Below are 20,886 nucleotides of genomic sequence, written 5' to 3' on the forward strand. Positions count from 1 at the left end.
CACTCGGGGTAAAAAACTTCTTTGATAGCCCCTGCTTTCTTTAATTTCATCACCTCCTCCCTTACCACATCTGCATGTTCTTTCGACGGTCGCCGAGGAGGTTGTTTCTTAGGAATCACGGCCGGATTAACATTAAAATGGTGGCAAATGAAATTTGGATCGACCCCCGGACCCTCGTAGGGGTCCCATGCAAACACGTCCACATTTTCTCTGAGAAAATCAATCAGCTTTTCCTTCTCTTGGGGCGGCAGTTCTGAGCCGACCTGAAAAAATCTTTCCGGATCGGAGCCCACAAGAACTCTTTCCAAATCCTCGCATCTTGCCTCTTCAACGGGTTCCCTACCACCCAGGGCCAGGGTTGGGGTTGTTAATTGCTATAAGTCCTTCTCGACAGAGGTAGAAGGCTCGGCACTTGGTTGTTGCGAGATAGCGGACACTATGCATTGTCGGGCCATGGCTTAGTCCCCCATCTCTTTGACCCAACCCTCTGACGGGTACTTCACCTTTTGGTGTAAGGTTGACGATACCGCTCCTAGGGCATGAAGCCACGGTCTGGCTACAATGGCGGTATAAGGCGAATATGCGTCCACCACTATGAAGTCCACCTCCACTATGTCCGAGCCTGTTTTAATGGGCAGCCTAATCTGGCCTTGCGGAGTAACAGTTTTTCCTTCGAAACTAACTAAAGGGGAGTTATATGCTATCAAGTCTTCTAGTCTCAGCTTTAGCCCCTTGTACAAGTCGGGGTACATTACCTCCACGACACTGCCCTAATCAACTAGCACCCTCCTCACGTCATATCCCCCAATCCTAAGTGTGACGACTAGAGCATCGCCGTGGGGCTGGATGGTTCCAACTTCATCCTCATCCGAGAATCCGAGTATGGGCGAGGCCATCCCTTTAGCCCTCTTAGACTCCCGGTCATCGGTTCCAGCGGGGAGTTAGGCCACTGACATCACTCTTAAAGGATGGAGCCGGTTTTTCCTGAAGTAGCAAGAATGACATTTATCCTGCCAATGGGCGGTCTTAGGGTGCCTTGCCTTGACTCGACGCTCGTCTACTCTTGTCGTCCAACAGGATGATGTAAGAGGTGCCTCAGCTTTCCCTCTTGAACCAATTGGTCCAAGTGGTTTTTCAGGTTTCTGCAATCATTGGTGGTGTGACCCGGTTCTTAGTGGTATTCGCAATATAGGTTCTGGTTACGTTTTGCGGGGTCACCTGCCATTCTACTTGGCCATTGAAAGAACGGTTCGTTCTTGACTTTCTCTAAGATCTTATGTAGTGGTTCTTGGAACACAGCATGGACTGCTTGTGCCCCGGTGGATCCAGACTACTCTGAGTAATCTCTTCTCGGTCGATTACTGCTGTTAAATCGGTCCGACCTAAAGTCCCTCCTCTCCTGAGGGACAACCTTCGCTTTGCCCTTCCCCATCTATTGGTCCTCTTCAACTCTCTTATACTTGTTGATTCGGTCCATGAGTTGGCGCACGCTGGTGACCGGTTTCCCAGTCAAGGACTTCCTCAAACCGTGCTCTATCGGCAGGCCTCTCTTGAATGTGCTGATGGCGACGTCATCGTAGTTTCCCTCTATCTCGTTATACATCTCCCAATACCTATCCGAGTAGGCTTTCAGGATCTCTCCTTCTCGTATGGAAAAGGACAGGAGGGAATCTAAGGGCCGAGGAACCCTGCTGCTCGTTATGAAGCGAGAATCGAAAGCCTGCATTAGCTGCTTAAAAGAATTTATGGAGTTTGGCTTGAGGATGTCAAAACATCTCATCGCCATGGGTCCCAAACTGGACGGAAACACTTCGCACATCAACGCCTCGTCCCTGGAATAGACGACCATCCTCTGGTTAAACTGGCTTACGTGTTCCACGGGGTCCGTCCAACCATTATAGATGGCGAAAGTGGGTTGGTGGAACCGCCGAGGAAGCTCATCCCCCTCTATCCTATGCATGAAGGGTGACTGAGAGATGCGGTCAAAGGCCTTACTCATGGCGTCGTTTGCTAGGCCCTTGTAAGACGGACTTTTGTGGCCGTGTTTACGAGGTTGCTCTTCCTCAAAGGAGAAGGTTTCACTTGGCGGGATTCTCGATCTTCACCTGTATTCATTGTCCTCCTCATCGCTGGTGTCCGGATTGGAGGAAGGACGCCTTCGCTGCGCTCAGCGCAACTTCTTCTTCAAGTCGTCGATTTCTTGCTATAGAGCACTATTATCGTTCCGATTTTGGGATGCGTGACCTTTCCCTTTCGAGCGACTTCTGCTCGTGTGGGAGGTATTTACGCTACCCTCTCGTCGCTTGTCTTGATTTCTTTCTCGTTCGAGGTTCAAAAAGTTGTCCTGCCGTTGGGAGTCTGCGTGTCCTGTTTAGCACGAACCTGATCCTTCCATCTCTAACGGTCTCACTTGCTGAGGCACAAGTTCTTCCCACAAACAATGCCAATTGTAGGGTCGCGGTTCAAGGCTCGGACCCAACAGGTATGGGGTTCTGGCCCAAGGAGCCCAAAACAATGAATTTATAGAAAGTGAGCTACAGAACTAGGCCTTAACAAAGTGTATTCTAGCTAAAATTGGGCCATGCAACAATTGAAAGTAAGGAAATCCCCTTCATGTCCATTAGGTGTTCAATCCGAGGAGACGTGGAGGATGTATATCGGTCCCTGCTCAAAGGTTATGGTTCTAATACTATTTTTCTGCTCTAAGTTTCCTCCTCTCCTTCATGGGGACTCCCCTCTCTTATATAGCCCTCTTGAAGTCATCATGACCCTACACTTGTTGATCATCTGGACCTTCACTTGAGTGCCTGTCCCATCGTACATCCCCCCCCCCCAATCTTTCTATGAGTTGAGGTAGCCAAGGCAACACTGTTCACAAGTCCTCTCCACATTAATGCGGCCAGAAAAGTAGCTGTCATGCATTTAATGCGGCAGCTGCAGCCTCACCCTTAGCATCCTACGCTTTCTTCCTTCTTACGGGCTTGTGGGACTCATCCTTGTTACTAAGGCTCGTTGAGGTGGATCCTTCTAGTAGGCAGAGTGCATGTTTGAGCCATATTTGGTACATCCGAGGAAACATTTCTCCTCGGACTGCCTTTTAAACATCTTCAGGCCCACAAAAATTGGGCCGAGAGCCCTTTTTGGCACCCACACCTTCTCCTTGGCCGTGGTCGAATTCTCCATACGGGACCCAAGGCCCATTGTATGATCTTGGACCTTTGCCCCTACAACTGAGAAATAAAGTTCACATGATAAATCTACAATCAAAAAGAGTCTATTAATCGGTACACATGCCTTCCAAACTTTCCTTTTTCATGGATCGACTAGACAAGACAAGCAATAGCACTAACAGTAATGGCTAAAATTTTGCCTATAAACATAAAATGAAGGGCCGAAAACCACGTTTGAAATGTAAAGTTATACCCAATTTTTCAATTTTGTTGCTAGATTTCAAAAGTAACAACTGACATAGAACAGGGATGTACCATCTAATTAAGCACACTTAAATTTTTTTTTTTTTTTTTAATTAAGTCCAATTGAAATTATTATGAAAAAAAATGTCTGGTCTTATAAATTACTAGCATGTAACCCATGCAAACGCATGGATACATTTAAAATTAAACACAATTTTTATTATAAAAATATAAATAATTAGTCAGATTATATAAAAAAAATAGCATGTAACACATGCATACATATTGATACATTTAAAATTAAACACAATTTTTATCATAAAAATATAAATTGATGAACACAAGAAAATCAATAGGCTAAATGTCTCAGGCGTTGATGATCTCAGTGTGACTTGGAATGTCCTGAAAAGATAAACACAAAATCAGAGGAGATTGGGGAAGACCAGCCAAGAATCCTTCAATGGTAAAGTTAGTATCTTCGGAATTCCAATTTGTATAGAAGTGTCTCAATACCTTACCCTCCTGTAGAAGAGCCCTTTTATAGTATTTGTCTTAGGCAGTTATTCCCCCTACCGTTGTGGAGTTCGGAAGATTCGGAGGTAACTTCCATAACCGCCATGGAAGTTACATTATTTGGAATCCGTTTTCTACAAACCATTTATTAGAGGAACAATTTGTAGTCTGACAGGAAAACAGAGGTCGCATCGAGGAACATGTTCAAGACACAAGGTGCTCGTCCTTACGACTTCACGGACGGACGAGCTTACCCTTGGACGAACGTGTCTTTCCATTAAACTTTTCCTTAGGACGAGACATATGGACGAGTTTAGAAGTTGGTCTTTTTTATAACACCATCAGTAATAATTAATCAAATTATTTTTCAAAAAATGTAAACGTAATTAGTCACTTATTAATATTCTTATCTAAATTTAATACTACTTATGATCATTTTTTTCTAATTTTTAATAAGATAGAACATGTGGTGATTTTTATTGAGTATATATGATTAGTTTTTTTTTTTTAATTTTATAGTTCATTAATATTAGATTCTTAGTATTTTGCACTCATTAACTCACTTGGCAAAAAAAAAACTTAAGTAGACATATGGCACAAATTTAAGTGGATAATGGTGTAATCCCCACATAAATTTAGTTGCATGGCACAAATTGAATTCTAATTTCTAATTCTAATTGAACTTTCTCTGAGTTTTGCCTATATATATATATATATATAGAAAGAGAGAGAGAGAGAGAGAGAGAGGTCCAAGTTACACCTGATGTAACTTCACAATAATTACACTTTTTTTTTTTTACCGTAGATTACCATTAGATCTAATGGTCAATAACATTCTATGTCTTATAATTAATATTCTAAATATTGCATTAATGAGTTACCAAAAACATCCATTTTATTTTATTCTTTAAAATTAAATGTCTTCTCTCTCCAATTCCAAAGCACACACATTCTCTCTCTAATCTCATCTCCTTCTCCATGGCTTCACCCTATCCACCACAAGACATATGATATCTCATATATTTATCTTTGATAATTAAGAAAAGAAATTAAGCAAGAGCCAAATCACTCCATTTGTATTGTGTTTAAAGGACAACCCAGTTTTTCTCCCTCTCCCCCCCCTCCCCCCCCCTTCCCCCTCCCCCCCCCCCTTCCTTTTTTTTTAAATTTTGCTTGGGCCCCAATGATTGTAGATCTAGCAAATTTCATTCAAGGATGTGAATATGAAATCTTAACCTTCCACCACTTATGACATTAAAACCCCAATTTTTGAATTAGAACCACTAACAAACGTTATGAGATTTTAATGTAGGTTTCCATAGTTCCACCACAACATTGGATATCAACCATTCTTATCAAATTAAGTGTTTATTTTAAAGGATTTGGACTTTGGAGGTAAGAATATTTAAGAGAGAAGTTGCCAATTTGATGGCTTACAAACTTAGAAATTGCAATAGCCATATCATTAGAACTTTTTTTTTCTTTTTACTGGAATTTCTTTGTCATCCCAATGACTGAAGTGAAAAACACCGAAACATACTGTGCAAACTTCAAATACTGCCTCAACATTTGATTTCTTACAATTGAATAAACTGCTTAATTTTTAAGAAAGCCTATTACAGCTATTCGTAAATGAAGATATGAGATATCATGTATCTGTTGTGGAAAGGATTAAGGCGTGAAGCCATGGGAGAAGGAGATGAGTTTAGAGAGACAAGATGTGTACTTGGTGATTAGATAGAGAAGGCATTTAATTTTAAAGAATAAGGAATAAATAGAAGGAAGTTTTTTTTTTTTTTTTTTTTGGAGAGATAAAAGGAAGAGTTTTGGTAACTCATTAGTGCAATATTTAGAATATTAATGATAAGGCATGTATAATTTTTTAACCATTAGATCTAAAGATAATTTACAGTAAAAAAAATGTATAACTCTTGTAAAGTTACACCAAGTGTAACTTGAACTCATCTCATATATATATATATATATATCAGCAAGCAACCTACAAGGTGGTGGATTAAAAAGTGCCATGCTTTCAAGTATCAACTCAAGTGATAATAGTGAACCTGCATGGTCAGAACATAAATCTTGTTGGAGCATGACACTTTTGGTTAGGGGTGGCAATTTCAACCCAAACTCATTTGCCCACTTATACCCACCTACTTAGATATGACCCAAACTCACCCAATTATTAATTAGGTTAAATTGGTTTTAATTGGGTACCCAATTAGACCCAAGTATCAATTCTACAAATCATCCAACTCTAAAATACCTCAAAACCATTAAAATAATTAAAATACACTTCAAATGACCAAAAATATCCCAAAACCTCTAAAATGACCAAAATACCCCCAAAATCTCCAAAATTACCAAATATGCTCAGAAACCATTCAAATGACCAAATATTCCCAAAATCTCTAAAATGAGCAAAACACCTATGAAAACTCTAAAATTACTAAAATACCTTTGATATCTCTAAAATCACCAAATATGCTTTAAAAACAACTAAAATGACCAAAATATCCCCAAAATATCTAAAATGACCAAATACCCCCAATATCTCTAAAATCACCAAATATGCTTTAAAAAAAAACCACTAAAAATTATCAAAATACCCCCTAAATCTAAAATATGACTTAAATACCTCTAAAACCTAAAATATAACTAAAATACTCTCGGAACCTAAAAATTACCAAAATAGCCCATAAACCTAAAAAATGACCAAAATACCCCTGAAACATAAAAAATGACCGAAATACCCTCAAACCTATAAAATGTCCAAAATACCCCCTAAACCTTTAAAATGACTAAAATACACCCAAAACCTCTAAAATGACCAAAAATAACCCAAAACCCGTAAATTACCAAAAAAATACCCTGAAACCTCTAAAACGACCAAAATAGCTCTAAACCTCTAAAACGGCCAAAATACCCCTACACCACTAAGATGACCAAAATACACCTGAAAACTCTAAAATTACCAAAATAGAGGTTTGGGGTATTTTGGATGTTTTAAGGGTATTTTTTTTCAAATTAAAAGTTCTAAGAGTATTTTGGTCATTTTGTATGTTTTTCAGTAATTTTTTAGGTTTTAGGGGTATTTTGTTAATTTTTAGATTTTGGGGCTATTTCAGTCATTTCTAGGTTTCAAAGGTATTTCGGTTATTTTTTAGGTTTCGAGGGTATTTTGGTCATTTTTTAGGTTTCAGGGTATTTTGGTCATTTTTTAAGTTTCAAGTATATTTCGATCATTTTTTAGGTTCAGAGTGTATTTTTATCATCTTATAGGTTTTAGGGGGTATTTTGGTAATTTTTAGGTTTCAAGGGTATTTTAGTCATTTTATAGGTTTCGGGAATAGTTCAGACATTTTTTAGGTTTAAGGGGTATTTTGGTAGTTTTTAAGTCTCAAAGGTATTTCAGTCATTTTTAGGTTTATGAGGTATTTCAGTACTTTTTAGTGGTTTTTTTTGGCATATTTGGTGTTTTTTTAGATTTCAGGAGTAATTTTTTAGGTTTATGGGGTAATTTGGTAATTTTAGAAGATTTTAGGAATACTTTAATTATTTTCATGTTTTAGGAGTATTTTGATAACTTTGATTATTGGGTAATTGAGTGGGTTGGGATTTACTCATAATAATTGAGTTGGGTTGAGTTTAGGTTAGAAGTAATTAGTTAAATAGGTAATGATGGGTAAATAGGTTTTATGTACCCAACTCAATTATGTCTGCTCCAAACTCACCCATTTAACACCCCTACTTTTAATCCATCTAAACTAAGGGCATGTAAGTTAGGGATACTTTAGTGTCCGTTTGAATATCCCATAAGTATCAATATTTATTTGCATAGTTTTCATCAAAATATATAATTTTTTTGTAACTTTTATGCTGAATATATGACGAAAACCTAAAAAAAAAATAGTTTATTTTCAAAAGTACCAGGTTTTTTTTTTTTAATTGATACAAAGAAAAAAAAAATTGTTTAGCTTTTACTAACAGGCACTCGTGTTAAGTCAAATGATACATCAGCATTCTTTGTGCCACCATGCAAGTTCACATATGCCACATAGCATTATAGTGGCAATTTTAAATCATATAGACTTTTTTTTTTTTTTTTTGACTCCTAAGAGCACTAGCATTAGGGGTGTAAACACCCCCCAGTTGATATTTTAGCAACCACCACACGAAAAATAAGCTACATCCAGGTGAGGGAATGGATTTTTTTATACCAACTGTAGCACAAGATATAAAAATAAAAATTATTATTTTATTGAAAATATCTCTCTTTTCTCTGCCCTCTCACTCGTGTCTCCCATCTTTCTCATTGCTCTTCTCTCTCCTCTCTCCTCTCTCCCATCTCAGCTGCGTCTCTCTCTGTCTCTCATAAACCTCACCTCCTCTCTCTCTCTCTCTCTCCATAGGTTTCATGGGTTAATTTGCTTTCGGTTATGGTTTTAACATGGGTTTGGTTGTTGATTTGGATGTGGTAGTGGCGGGTCAATTTCTGGTGGTAGTTGTTAAGGTTTATGCCCTAAAATTCAACTTATTGGCATGTCATAAATAATTAAATTGTTTAATTATATGAGAATATTTATTAATGAACTAATGGGACATTATCTTAGTCTTTGAGATGCATTGTATGTGATTTATGTGAATAAGTCACAGAAGATATAAATCACAAGTTCCTTATAAACTCAAAACGTAGTTCGTAGTCGATGATGAAATTGGGCATTTCATCTGCAAAGACTATAACACATCAACTAAGATGATTTGTCTTGATCATGGAAGTGGAGATTTCTAGTTGATGTGTCTTAAGAGTTAAAACATATTGAACTGGACTGCTGTGAGATTAATTATTCAATCAACAACTGTCACCTAAATAATTAATCTCACGACTTCTAATTTCATAGACTCTTAATCCTGAGAGGGTAGTGGACTTGATCATGAAATGTAGGTTACTTTAATATATCAAGAGTGAGATCTAATATTCACGATCAAAACCTCAATATGTTGGGTAACCACATGTAATGTTGAGGGACCACATATTCTCAAGATGGAATTCATAATCTCTTTTTATAGAGACACGAAATATCCCCTTAAGATAAGTTTAATGAGAACTAGTTATTCAGGATGCCCACTTTAGTAAAGAGTTACTAAAACTTATATTTATTGAAATTGAATTTCAATAAATGTAAATAACTAAAAGATTAAACCAGGTACTCAAGGATAAAATAGTTATTTACAAAGTGACAGTTCATTATGACTTTGTTCACTATGGATATTTTATGGAAGGGTCAAATGATATCATTAGAGTTTTAGGATATAATTTATTAATAAGGCCTAGAATGCATATATATTTATATAGTGGTATTAAATATAATTAATGGTAACTTTGGACTTGTCAAGAGTTGACAGAAAAACCCAAGGCCCATTGGAATTAGAGTCTTATTTGTTCCCTTTGGTCTCATCTCAAACCACAAACTAAAACCTAATTGAGTAGGCCCAAAAGACTAACCCAATTAGATAATCAGTTTTTATATAATAAGAGTTATTAAATAAAGTAACTATCAAGGTAGTTAGAATGTACGTATGATGAAAAGAAAAGAAAACAATTTTTCTCTACGAGGAGAAGAAGAAAGACTTTCTTTGAGAATCAACGTATATAAAATACTGATTAAAAGACCACACTTCTTGGGCACTATGTGGAATTGAGATGAAGATAAAAGGTATTCTCAAGTCTTGGTTTTGATTTTCATAGCATCAAGGTACGCTTTCTATTTTTTGTTCTAAAATTCAAAATTACTTGTTATCTCTTATGAATGAAGTAGATCCGTGATTGTTGCATCCGCTGTGTGTTTTGTATGAGATGCAAAATCAGATTTTCCAACAGTAGTTAGGTTGGTGGTTGCGGTTTCTGATCTGGGCTTCGGTGGTGTGGTTGGGTTTTTGGTTGGTTTTGTGTTTCAGTGGTGTGAATCGGCGATTGTTGGCAGCGCTAGGTTTGATGTGGTGGTGCGACGGTGGCGTCGTGGTAAGTTCGGTGGTTTTGGGTTCATCTGATGTGGGTTTGTCGTAAATGTTTTTTGGTTTTAGGTTATTTTGGTATGGATTTGTTGGGATTTTGCTGTGTTTATTTTGGGTTTGGATGCTTGTTGATTTTGGTATGGATAGATTTGGTTGATTTTGGTAGGTATGGATTTTGGTTGCTGGGCTTGTGGTATGGATGGGTTTGGTTGCTGGGACTTGGGGGCACGGCAAGGAGAGAAAGGCTCTCTAGTAGTAGTAAATTGAAAAAATAATAATAATTAAAAAATAGATAAAAGAGAAATGAGAAATAATTTGTTTATATTATTTGATGGTATAGTTTATATTATTTTAACGAGTTTTATGTAAAAATAGAGACAAAGATACTGGGTGAGTTGTAAAATGAGATAGTATAATAGATAAAGTAAGTTTTGATATTATAAAATAGAACTTTTCTAACATCCCGGATGCTAATGCTCTAAACCTTTCTTCTTTTAAAATGTAAATGTGTCCAAATGACACGTCAACATTCTGTGAGTCTAATACAAAATTGGATCATTTTACATTTTTCAAATATTTTAGTTGATACTTCTGAAACTCTAGGAAGTAGGAACGATTGGACATTGAATTCCTTTCAAAAAAAAAAAAAACTTTAAATTTTGATATTTGGCTTAAAATAAATACACAATGCTTTTCTAACAAACACCCGATATTATTAGATTCGATGCTTGGACTTTGACTGGAAAAAGCTATATGCAGTACTCTCATGTATATATGTCTGGACTCTGGAGTCCAATTGTTTAATAAATAATAACTATGACTATGATGTTACAAAAAAGAATTAATACATAATCTTTTATCATCTAACTTTATAGGTACAAGTACAACTATATATATATATATATATATGTATGTATGTATCTACACACACACACAACTATATATATATATATATATATATATATATCTCTTTGCAAATCATACAGCCATGCAAGAGGACTCACCAAGAAACTCTGATCTCAACTGCATCAACAGCCGGCCTAGATAATTTAGGCCCTCTCCATCTCGCCCACCGCCCCAAAAAAGATCATGTGGTGAAGCTTCTACTAGAACAGAACCAGCAGTTGAGAGCAACATAGAATTCAAATGAGGGTAAATCGAGAATTTGCATTTCAATGCTCTGTACATAACGTCAATCTTTACACTGTCCCAATCTGATCTTACCTGCGTTACCCCACCGAAAATAAAAAGCTTAAATCAAATTGTTAGGAAGAGAACAACAATGCATCTGATGCCTTTGTGTCTGCGTATGAATATGATCTCATCAAAAAAGTTTTGTTTTCCTAGCCATGAAACACATAAGTGTATTGAGTGACAAATGTAAAATTTATAAATCATTAAATCACACTTGCCACAGCTAGACAAGTCAATTAGGACCATGTAATAATGTCATGACAATGCAGGGTACTCTAACTTACTGAATTTCCTCACTTTCTTACCAACTTTTTTTTTTTAAGAAAGAATTTCAACTTATGATGTCTGCTCTTAATGATAGCTCTTTATCATCAAACCAAGACACCAGTCAGTTTTTGGTGTAGGCAGGGATTGAACCCCAGATTTCTTATTCAACCATCAAACACTTTACCAGAAAAGCTAACTGAAACCCACACTTTCTTACCAACTTGATGACTTAGTTTCTAACCTATTTTTTTACTATGTTTGTGGAGACGGACAAAATGGTAGGTTTTGCAAAATTGGTGTTTATTAGAAAGGTGCAACAAGCACTATCTCACCTGAGGACAAACAGAACCTAGTTGCGTGTGGAAATGGAATAACTAGACCTATAATTAAATGAGGGTCAGACCAACTGAAATTAGTTAGGACCATAAGACCGCTCTCTTTAAGTCTGTTGGGGGCCAAAACGAAACCTGTAAATGTTAACAGGGTTTTGAATGCAATCAACTTCAAATGGGACGTTAGCTCTAACATAATGCTTCTGATTTAGGGAGAATATATATGCTGGGATCCTCGAGAAATTACAGTCCAAGTGGCAAGTGCAGCACTTCTCAGACCAGCTTATGCATTGTCATGTCTTTTTTATGATAACAAAGGTTATGCATTGTCATGTAACAGATGTAGAAAAGAGATGACGATCTCTGCAAACATCCCAGGAATTGTCCTGAAGGATTTCACTGCATTTCAGGGCAAGAAAGAGAGCTGGGGTGGAATCACACACTGGCCTCCTTATGCTGGTGACTGAGTTGGAGGACTAAAATTTTATGGGGGATGTGTTTCACCTAGTTTAACAAGAAACCTGAGAATCCTATATGAAGGAAGCTCCACAGGGTATGGAGTACTTTTTTGGTTCTACTTGTTTCAGATGTCTCAGAAGTTGAAGCTACTTAAAGCTGAGTTGAAAATGAATAAGAAGAATTTTACTGCTGTCTGGAAAGGTGATCATGGCTAAAGAAAAACTGAATGAGTCATGCAGATTGGTTCAACAGGATCCTGGCAATGCTGACCTGTTTGCTAGTGAAATTTTTACAGTCAAGTATTGCAGTGAAATGAGTAGAGCAGAGGAGAGCTTTTTTTTTTCAACCAAAGGCTAGGGTTCAGTGGCTTAATTTGGGTGATCATAACATGAGAGTCTCTTGAAAAATTAAAAAAAGATTTAACAGGAACAAGATCATAGCTTTGAAGAGAGATGATGGTTCTGAGGTGAAAGAAACAGCTAGAGTCAAGCTTCATTCTTTCTATCATAACTTATGGAGGTTCAGGGAAAGTACTAGAGATGCATCTAACTTCAGAAGATTAGAGAAGCAATTACTCTCAGATTGGAAAAGGAAGATCAGAGGTGCTTGGGGCAGCCAGTTGCACAAACTAAAAATGAAGAAACTAAAGACCATAAATGATGCAGACAGTAAAGAAGAGTTCAAGGAATAACAAGATTAAATACACAAGATTCCAGAATTGTGGTCTAGTTTTGATGTAGGGCCTTCTTAGCACCTTCATAGGTTAATTTATTTATTATTTTTATTTAGTCTAAGTATTAAGTTCTTAAGGTTAGAAAGTTGCTGGTTTAGTTTTAATAAAATAGGGGTAGTTTGGTAATTTCCGGATTTTCTGGAATGGGCCGACTTATAAGCCAAGCCCGTGAGTCATATACTATGTTTTTGAGTCATTTTCTCATTTGGTTTAGAAGTCATTAATCTCTTTTTGGTTGGTTATTAGTATTCCTAGTCATTTTAGGAATAGGTTATTTAGAGTCCTCTTAGTCCTCTAGGAAAGGGTATAATAAAAAAAAGCCTATATAAAGGCTTTATTGTAGTCAATATTATTCATGGTGATTTTGATTTTAATAAAATTCAGCAGCTTATTTTAACCATTGAGGATGTTATTTTCTTCTCCTAGGTGTGATTACCTAGTGTTTTATTTATCTTGTTTTTTGTTTTATCCCCTGTTTTAAGCCCCAAACAGCTATCAAGATTCATTCTTTCTAACCTAAAACCCTTAAATATAAATCTTTGTTCAAGAACTCATCAAGAATCTAGTATAATGCTGAATTCTTAAAGACCTTACATCAAATTTGGTATCAAAGACCAAATCAGCACTATGACAACTAGAAGCGGTCAGCCTTAAAGAGGCAGAGATCTTTCTAGAAGAAATTTGAACAGCAAAGAGAAGATCCTATCTCGCCTCCTCATGTTAAAGCTGAAGGTATGTGTCCTTTCGAAAGGCCTCACTTTTACACCTTATGACATTGCCCAAGAGCTGATGAAGCAAAATTATTATGAGAGATGTGATTATCGCGATGAGGCAGAAGATATAAAGAAGTTTGCATAGAAGTTCCAAATTTTTATGGAAAAATTGATTCCCAAGTATTTCAATTTGGCTTGTTTCTTTGAAAGGATATTTTGAGTTGTATGACATTTCCAATGAGAGGAGGGTCAGATTTGCTATTATGAAACTTATTGGACAAGCCCAAATCTGGTGGATAAGTGTGGAGTATGATCATCGACGCATTGGACAGCCTCCAATTGTTAGATGGGATGACATGAAGCAAAAACTAAAATGAGAGTACTTGCCTTGTGATTATGAAGATGAACTCTTTGAACAATTAACTACTTAGATAAAGCAGTATGTTGGTAGTTGAGTATATGAACAAATTTAAGAAGTTAAAAATTCGGAGTAGGGAAATCAAAGATCAATGACAAACTTTAGCCCAATTTAAGTTAGGGTTAAGGGCTGAAATTCGTAGCCAAATGATTACACAAAAAACTCGCACAGTTAATGAGGCATTCGAATTGGCTTTTAGAGATTGAGAAGCATTTGAAGCGGGAGGTTTTATTCCCAAGCCGGGGACACACCTTAATAAAGGTTGACCCTAAAGGACTAGAGCATCTACAATGCAGCCAAATTACAAAGCCAATACTGCTATTGGGTCGAAAAATAAGGCTAATATGGTTGATGAAGAAAGAAAAGAAAGCAAGGATGATTGTTTAAAGTGTAGGGAAAAAGGGCAAATGGCATGGCAATGTTTGAAGAGGAACTTATATGCCAATGTTGAGGCTCAAGAGGCGCCTATTGGGGAAGATGAAGAGGGTAACAACTCAGGTAGTGAAATTGGACCATTGAATGTTGATGATCTCCAAGAAGTAGAAGAAGACACATCTCTTCTTTCAGTCGTTAAGCGTATTCTTGCTACACCCAAGCAAGAGGAGGATTGGAGCATACTTCAATCCTCCTTTTCCCTATACTTCAAACAATGATCATTGCTTTCTTTTCTCCATTCATCAACCATAGTGCCTTATTTTTCAACTCAATAGCAATATTGACTTTGTAATTTGGCTGCATAGTAGATGTTCTAGGGTCAACCTTTCTTAAAGGTGCCTCCAAGCTTGGGAAGAAAACCTCCTAGTAAAGGAAGAAAACCTCCTAGTAAAGGGCTGCTTCAAATGCTTCTCAATCTTTAAAGCCAATTGGAATGCCTCATCAACTCTACGAGTTCACTGTGTAATCATTTGGTTACAAATTTCAGCACTTAACCCTAACTTAAATCAGGCTAACGTTTGTCATGGATCTTCGATTCCCCTACAACAAATTTTTAACTCCTCAAATTTGTTCATATACTCAACTACTGACACATTACGGGCCCGTTTGTTACCGTTGTTTAAACAACAGTTTTCAGTGTTTAAACAACATTACACATATTTTCACACACTTTTTCACACAACCGTATTTCCAAAAAATACAAACGACGTTACTAGAACAACATTACCAAACGGGCCTTATCTAAGAGTAGTCAATTGTTCAAAGAGTTCATCTTCATAATCACAAGGCAAGTACTCTTGCTTTAGTTTTACTTTATGTCATCCCATCTAACAATTGGAGGCTATTCAATGCGTCGACTATCATACTCCACACTTGTCCGCTAGATTTAAGCTTGTCAAATAAGTTTCATAATAGCAAATCTGACCCTCCTCTCATTGGAAATGTCATACAACTCAAAATATCCTTCCAAAGAAGCAAGCCAATTTGAAAATACATGGGAATCAAGCAAGCAAGGAGAGGAAATACCATTAGAAAATATCCTTCCAAAGAAGCAAGCAAGCCACCTTATTTCAATTTTTTTTATTTGGTAATTACACACGCACCTAGTAGGCCTTGAAACCATGATCTCGCCCTCCACTTTACTCTTACAAGTAAAGGAGATGCCATTTGAGCTATAGCGCAACTTCAAGTTCCAATTTTTTTTAATTCTTGATACTTTCTCAATGTAACTTTAGTTTAGGGTTCTTATTAATTGTTAACCAATGTGAAGTGCATGTATAGCTGTTTTGTTTCTTTTACTGCCTGTGCTGTTGTAATGTTTTTTCCTTTTAATACAATTGACTTACCCGCCGTTTATTCTCAAAAAAAAAAAAAAAAAAAAAAAAAATACAATTGACTTACCTAAAAAAGGAAATTGATAGGGTTCCTTCAGGTCCTCAGATATGGACCCTAGTTGCAACTCATTAAATAATTTTCTTAGAAAATAGAGATCATTGTACTGTACTTCAAAAATAATAATGATAAATGGCATGAATTTGTGCTTTCTAAATGGAAACACATCAAATTAAAAGGTTGAGAGCAGTATCAAATCCAACCAGAAAAAGAGAACCATACCAGATCAGGTTGCTGTCTCTGTATTGACCTTCCTATTCGTGCTGCTTCCTCTGGACTTTTTGCGGATTTGATATTTTCAACACATTCCCATGCCACAGGATCATCCACCCCAACAAACTTTTGTGCCTATGAATTGAAAAAATATTTGAGAGAAATTATATAATGATGCAATGCACAAACAGAAATATCCAGGAAAGGACGTACCTGGTAGTAATGCTCTACACTCAACCAAGTGGCATAATCACCCTTCTCGTCAGGCATTTGAATTGGATGATGAGAAAAATTTGAAAAAGAACCATAAGGATCCCATGTTTTATAGAAGAAAATGATGCTTGATTCATGTGGAGTGACAGTAGGATCAATTGCAAAGGTCTCATCCACTGATGGGATAACAGGTGTGACATCTGGTAAGGGCTGAAGAAATCCACTAACAAACATGTCGGGTCCAACCTGTAATTCAAGTCACAGAAGCACAATGTAATTATTCCTTATTTGTACTACAAACAGGAGTATACGTATTACATTTCAAGTTCCTGAAAGCTCTGCCAGAATAATTGGCTTCAACTGAAAGCTTACATGTTCAATGGAAACAGGTAAGATGCATGGACATGGACACAGGTTGACGGGTACAGGTATGAGAATGTTACAGCAACACAAGCAATTTTTGAAAAATTATAACATGATAGGGCAAATAAGACACCATTATGACATAGATACGACATGGGTACGGCATCCTAAATGAAGTATCTTTGCATCCAAGGGAAACAGTATAACCTGATTCCAGTTTTTTTTTTTTTTTTTGGGTGAGTGAGGAGGGAATTGTTTAGGTTGACCAATACATTTGTCTGTTGAGAAAATAAGAACTTTTCTGCTGTTTTTCACATTTCCAATAGATTATCTAAATCTAAAACCAATCAGTCGAGGGTGCAAAGAGAAAAAGAGCATTGGAAACCCCCAACCTAGTCAGCATAAATTGTCTAACCAGCTTAGAGTTCTACTCTGGGTTGGACAGGAACGGCATTGGCCATATTCTATCCACTGAGTACAATATTTTAAACTGTGTTAATTTGCTTTTCAGCATACCAGATAGTGCTGCACGTGAACCACATGTTCCAATATATACAATTGCGGAACTAATGAAGGAAAGAACTTATATATTGGACGGTGGATTGCATCTTGAAACTTGAAACACGCAAGGAATATCAACTTGAAAGGAAACATAGATGGTACAAGGTCCAATTATGAGAACAAAATTTAACCAAAACCAAACAACAAAAAATCTAAAATTCACCACCAACCTGCTCATAGCAAACATCAATCAAATCTAAAGCTTGTGTCATTTCAACCATCCCAAGTTCACCCACAGGAGATGGAGCATTCTTCCCACCAATAATTTTAGGAGCAACAATTGCAAATACCTGCAACCAAAAAAAAAAAAAAATCATAGATCATGAAAACCATAATGTGAGCCAAAACCATACTAAGGTCAAAAGTGAGCCAGATATAGGAAGCAATTACATGAGCACTTGTTCCCCTTAACATCAGTAGACATTTATTGTATTGTTTCAGTCCAATTGTTAAAGGCTTGACTTCAAGAAACCCAAATTTCTTTATATGATAGGCAAATTCACAAACAAAGGATCTAGGCAACTATGATTCTGACAGAATGAAAACCACTAGTAAAGAGTAAAGACAACAAAACCATGTTTAAAAAGAATGTATCCATGCCCACATATCTCAAGCCCCTAATAGAGCATAACAAAGTGCAATAGCAGATCCAACTGGTAATCAGAAACTGTTTGTAGCTCAGGAAGTTGTTGGTTGCAACTTCATGTTTACAGTAAATAATGCATGTACTAACTTATAAAACACAAAATAACAAATAAAAATGCTCTATGAATTAGGATAATAATGAAAGAAAGCAGATTGCACCATATAAGATGCAAAAAGTAAATCGCATTTACTCATGAAGTTAAATTCAGCAGAAGAGTGGCCAATATATAAAAATTTCATAAAATCTCATGGAGGAAAACAAAAAAACCTTGTGTATTACTCCAGATGAAATAGCAGATGCAGAAAGTGTCCCTCCACATTCCCAAAAAACTGAAAGACACCCACGATCATGCAAATATTCCATAACCTCTCTAGGGTTTAAAATGTCAAACTCCACAATTTCTACTCCTTTAGAAGCAAGCAGTTTCTGAAAGCTCCTCCTAGCACCCCTTTGTGTTACAACTATAGTAGATACCTCAGACAAGTCCCAAAGGTTTGCTTCCTCAGGAAGATCAAGAGTCTGACTCATTACAATGCGCACAGGCATATGCCCACCCCCATGTCTTGCTGTTAGTCGTGGATCTAATTCAAGATAAGAATTTTAAATTTTTTTTTTTTTTAATAGCAATAATCTTCAGCACCATCACCTACTACATGATCAAAACAATCACATTGTCACAGGTGATTAAGATACTTACTGTCCCTGCGTACAGTATTTCCTCCTACGATAATGGCATCACTTCTACCCCTCAACTCAAAAACTCGACTTCGAGACTTTTTACCGCTTATCCAGGATGCATGTCCACTACTACAAGCAATTTTTCCTGTTCACATCTAAAGTTATACCATTCACCCTTTCAAAAGAGGATAAGATACGCTTGAAAATAGTTAAAAAGTTAGTAAACAGTATAATGCTCACCATCAAGAGTCATTGCAAACTTGAGAACGGAGAAGGGAACTCGCAAAGCAGATCTACATATAATAGGAGCATTGACTAGGAGGCATGTTTTTCGAGCTTCCTACATAGGTAACTCCAACAAATTAGAATATAACAGAACTCCATCCTATTATATGGGAGAAGGGAGTGACAGTTTAGCTATAGCTCATTGAAATCTGACTTTTCCATACAGCATTGTCATGATCAGTCTTCCTGTCATATCTGACTTCACCAGGTTTTAAGATTCAAATACGTTGCACTCTAGGACAAAAATAGCTACTTTATCCTTAATGAAAATTATGCCACTCACAATGACTTGATTGTTAACCAGTCCATAACGTATTAATAAATAATAACTTGAAAAGAGTTACATAATTTATCAGTCTTTTTATAGTCTTGCAAGCATGATACACTTTTACATTTTCCATTGATAGTGTCATATAAGCATTCTAGATGAAGGAAAATAATAAGAAGAAGAAGAACTGCATTAGCCAATGAACCTCAACTTAAATGGCACTTCCTCCTCTCACAAGGTAAGTGAAGACTGGAGAGTGAGGCCGTATGTCCAAATCCCACTTATTAATCAATATAAAAATGAATGAATTAACCACAAAGGAAAAATGAGAATTCCACAGAACTAATTAAAAGGAAACCTCAAAACCCATTACCAAAACTTCTTTGTACAATCAACCAAGAACATTGCAAGTGTGAGTGGAAAAAGGTACACATACCTCAATAATTTTGCTCTTTAGATCCTCTCCAAGAACATCAACTTGAACTCCTTGACTTCTCAATGCACGTACCGCATTGCCTCGGAGATGTTGCAAAGGGTGCCTCATGCCAACCACAACTCTTGATATCCCTGCCTAATCTACATCATTGCAAATTATCCCAAAGCCATAAACAATGCAAAAAGCAGTAAAAACCACACTAAAACATAATCAAAGACCTAAAAAAATTGTTAAAGTAAAAATGTTTCATTAAGTTTAGAGTGAGAATTTTTTTTTTCACAAAAATGTTCAAACTAAGATGAGAAACAATAACAACTTATGGCCCATTTGGTAGGCAGAGTTTAAACCACAGATTTCGGTGTTTAAGTGCTAAAAAACTGGGTCCAAAAAAAAAAAACAAGTTTGGTAACAGTTTTTAACAAGAAGTGTTTTGAGTCACCGTTCTCAATTTAAAGTGCCTAATCACAGTATTTTGAGAACAAGTCAGGCTGTTTTCAATTTTCAAGTAAGAGTTTTGAGAGGCATTGATGTAATTATTCTGAAAACAATGGGACCCACATGATGTAAACGCATAAAACAAACACTTTTCTTTAAAAACACAAACTCATTGCAAACACTGAATAATTTTCTTTAATAGCAATTTTCCCATCATTTTGACCTAAACAGTGCCACCAAACAGGCCCTTGACAACTCAATGGCTGTGAAAATAGCACTGCTCAAAATGTTATCCAACAGTTCATTAGGTTTCCTAATAAAATTAAATTCAATCTCAGATGCGTACGGACAGTATTATCATTTCTAACCACAATGCAACTATATATGTTTGTATTTTACTGGAGAACTTAATTTACTAAACCTACTGTATCTAAGTTTTTTTGTTTTTTAACCTGGACGAGAGCGGAGACAGCAGTGTGGTCGCCGTGGCAGTCACCGGGCTCCAAGTTGACATAGGCGGTGGCGCGTCGACTCCACTCACCGGCAGACTCAATGGCCTGGAGCTCGGCCGGCTTGGTGCCCTGAGCGTAAAGGTAGCCCTCGCCGGCGACATGGCCAGAGGAGGTGGCGATGACGCAACCGAAGTTGGGGTGAGGGGAGGTGAAGCCGGCGGACTTGTCGGCAAGCTCAGCGGCGCGTCGGATGTACGCGGCCTCGAGCGCGTGGCTATTGTTGTTGATAGTGGCCTTGCAGATCATATATGGTGGCCTGTAAGTGGAACAACATGTTCCTAAAGTAAATGCCATAAGGCCCATAACAAACACTCTCTCTCTCTCTCTCTCTCTCTCTCAGCTTCTGGATGGGTTGAAGAGGTTTCCAAGTCTTTGTCAGTTTAGGGTGG

General features: G+C 37.0%; 2 protein-coding genes across 3 annotated transcripts; both read right to left on the reverse strand.

Annotated features, from left to right (window-relative positions):
* Positions 1-1,432: 1,432 nt before the first annotated feature.
* Positions 1,433-1,999, reverse strand: LOC126712902 (uncharacterized). The gene has a single exon (XM_050412437.1). The coding sequence runs from the start codon at positions 1,997-1,999 to the stop codon at positions 1,433-1,435; it is 567 nt and encodes a 188-aa protein (XP_050268394.1).
* Positions 2,000-10,635: 8,636 nt separating this feature from the next.
* LOC126691325 (riboflavin biosynthesis protein PYRR, chloroplastic) lies at positions 10,636-20,886 on the reverse strand. Of its 2 annotated transcripts, XM_050386388.1 has the most exons (10): positions 20,438-20,886; positions 19,551-19,685; positions 18,802-18,901; positions 18,581-18,706; positions 18,151-18,464; positions 17,408-17,527; positions 16,314-16,559; positions 16,110-16,235; positions 13,641-13,715; positions 10,964-11,168 (listed from the first exon to the last, which is right to left on the reverse strand). In XM_050386388.1, exons 1-9 carry the CDS (start codon positions 20,798-20,800, stop codon positions 13,650-13,652), a joined length of 1,596 nt encoding a protein of 531 aa, XP_050242345.1. In that variant the 5' UTR covers positions 20,801-20,886; the 3' UTR covers positions 10,964-11,168; positions 13,641-13,649. The 2 variants fall into 2 exon arrangements, with proteins under 2 accessions (XP_050242337.1, XP_050242345.1); XM_050386380.1 differs by lacking the exon at positions 13,641-13,715 and having other exon boundaries at positions 10,636-11,168; positions 20,438-20,884.

The sequence above is a fragment of the Quercus robur genome, chromosome 1 (assembly GCF_932294415.1).
Source record: "Quercus robur chromosome 1, dhQueRobu3.1, whole genome shotgun sequence".
Lineage (NCBI taxonomy): Eukaryota > Viridiplantae > Streptophyta > Magnoliopsida > Fagales > Fagaceae > Quercus > Quercus robur.

Bases quoted from the DNA above. Each gene is read 5' to 3' on its own strand.
- LOC126712902 (XM_050412437.1), bottom strand. From the start codon at position 1,999: ATGAGTAAGGCCTTTGACCGCATCTCTCAGTCACCCTTCATGCATAGG.
- LOC126691325 (XM_050386380.1), bottom strand. From the start codon at position 20,800: ATGGGCCTTATGGCATTTACTTTAGGAACATGTTGTTCCACTTACAGG. The intron at 19,686-20,437 runs GTTAAAAAACAA...GATGTAGATTAG, and splicing joins CTGTCTCCGCTCTCGTCCAG to GCAGGGATATCAAGAGTTGT. The intron at 18,707-18,801 runs GTGAGCATTATA...AGATGTGAACAG, and splicing joins GTTTGCAATGACTCTTGATG to GAAAAATTGCTTGTAGTAGT.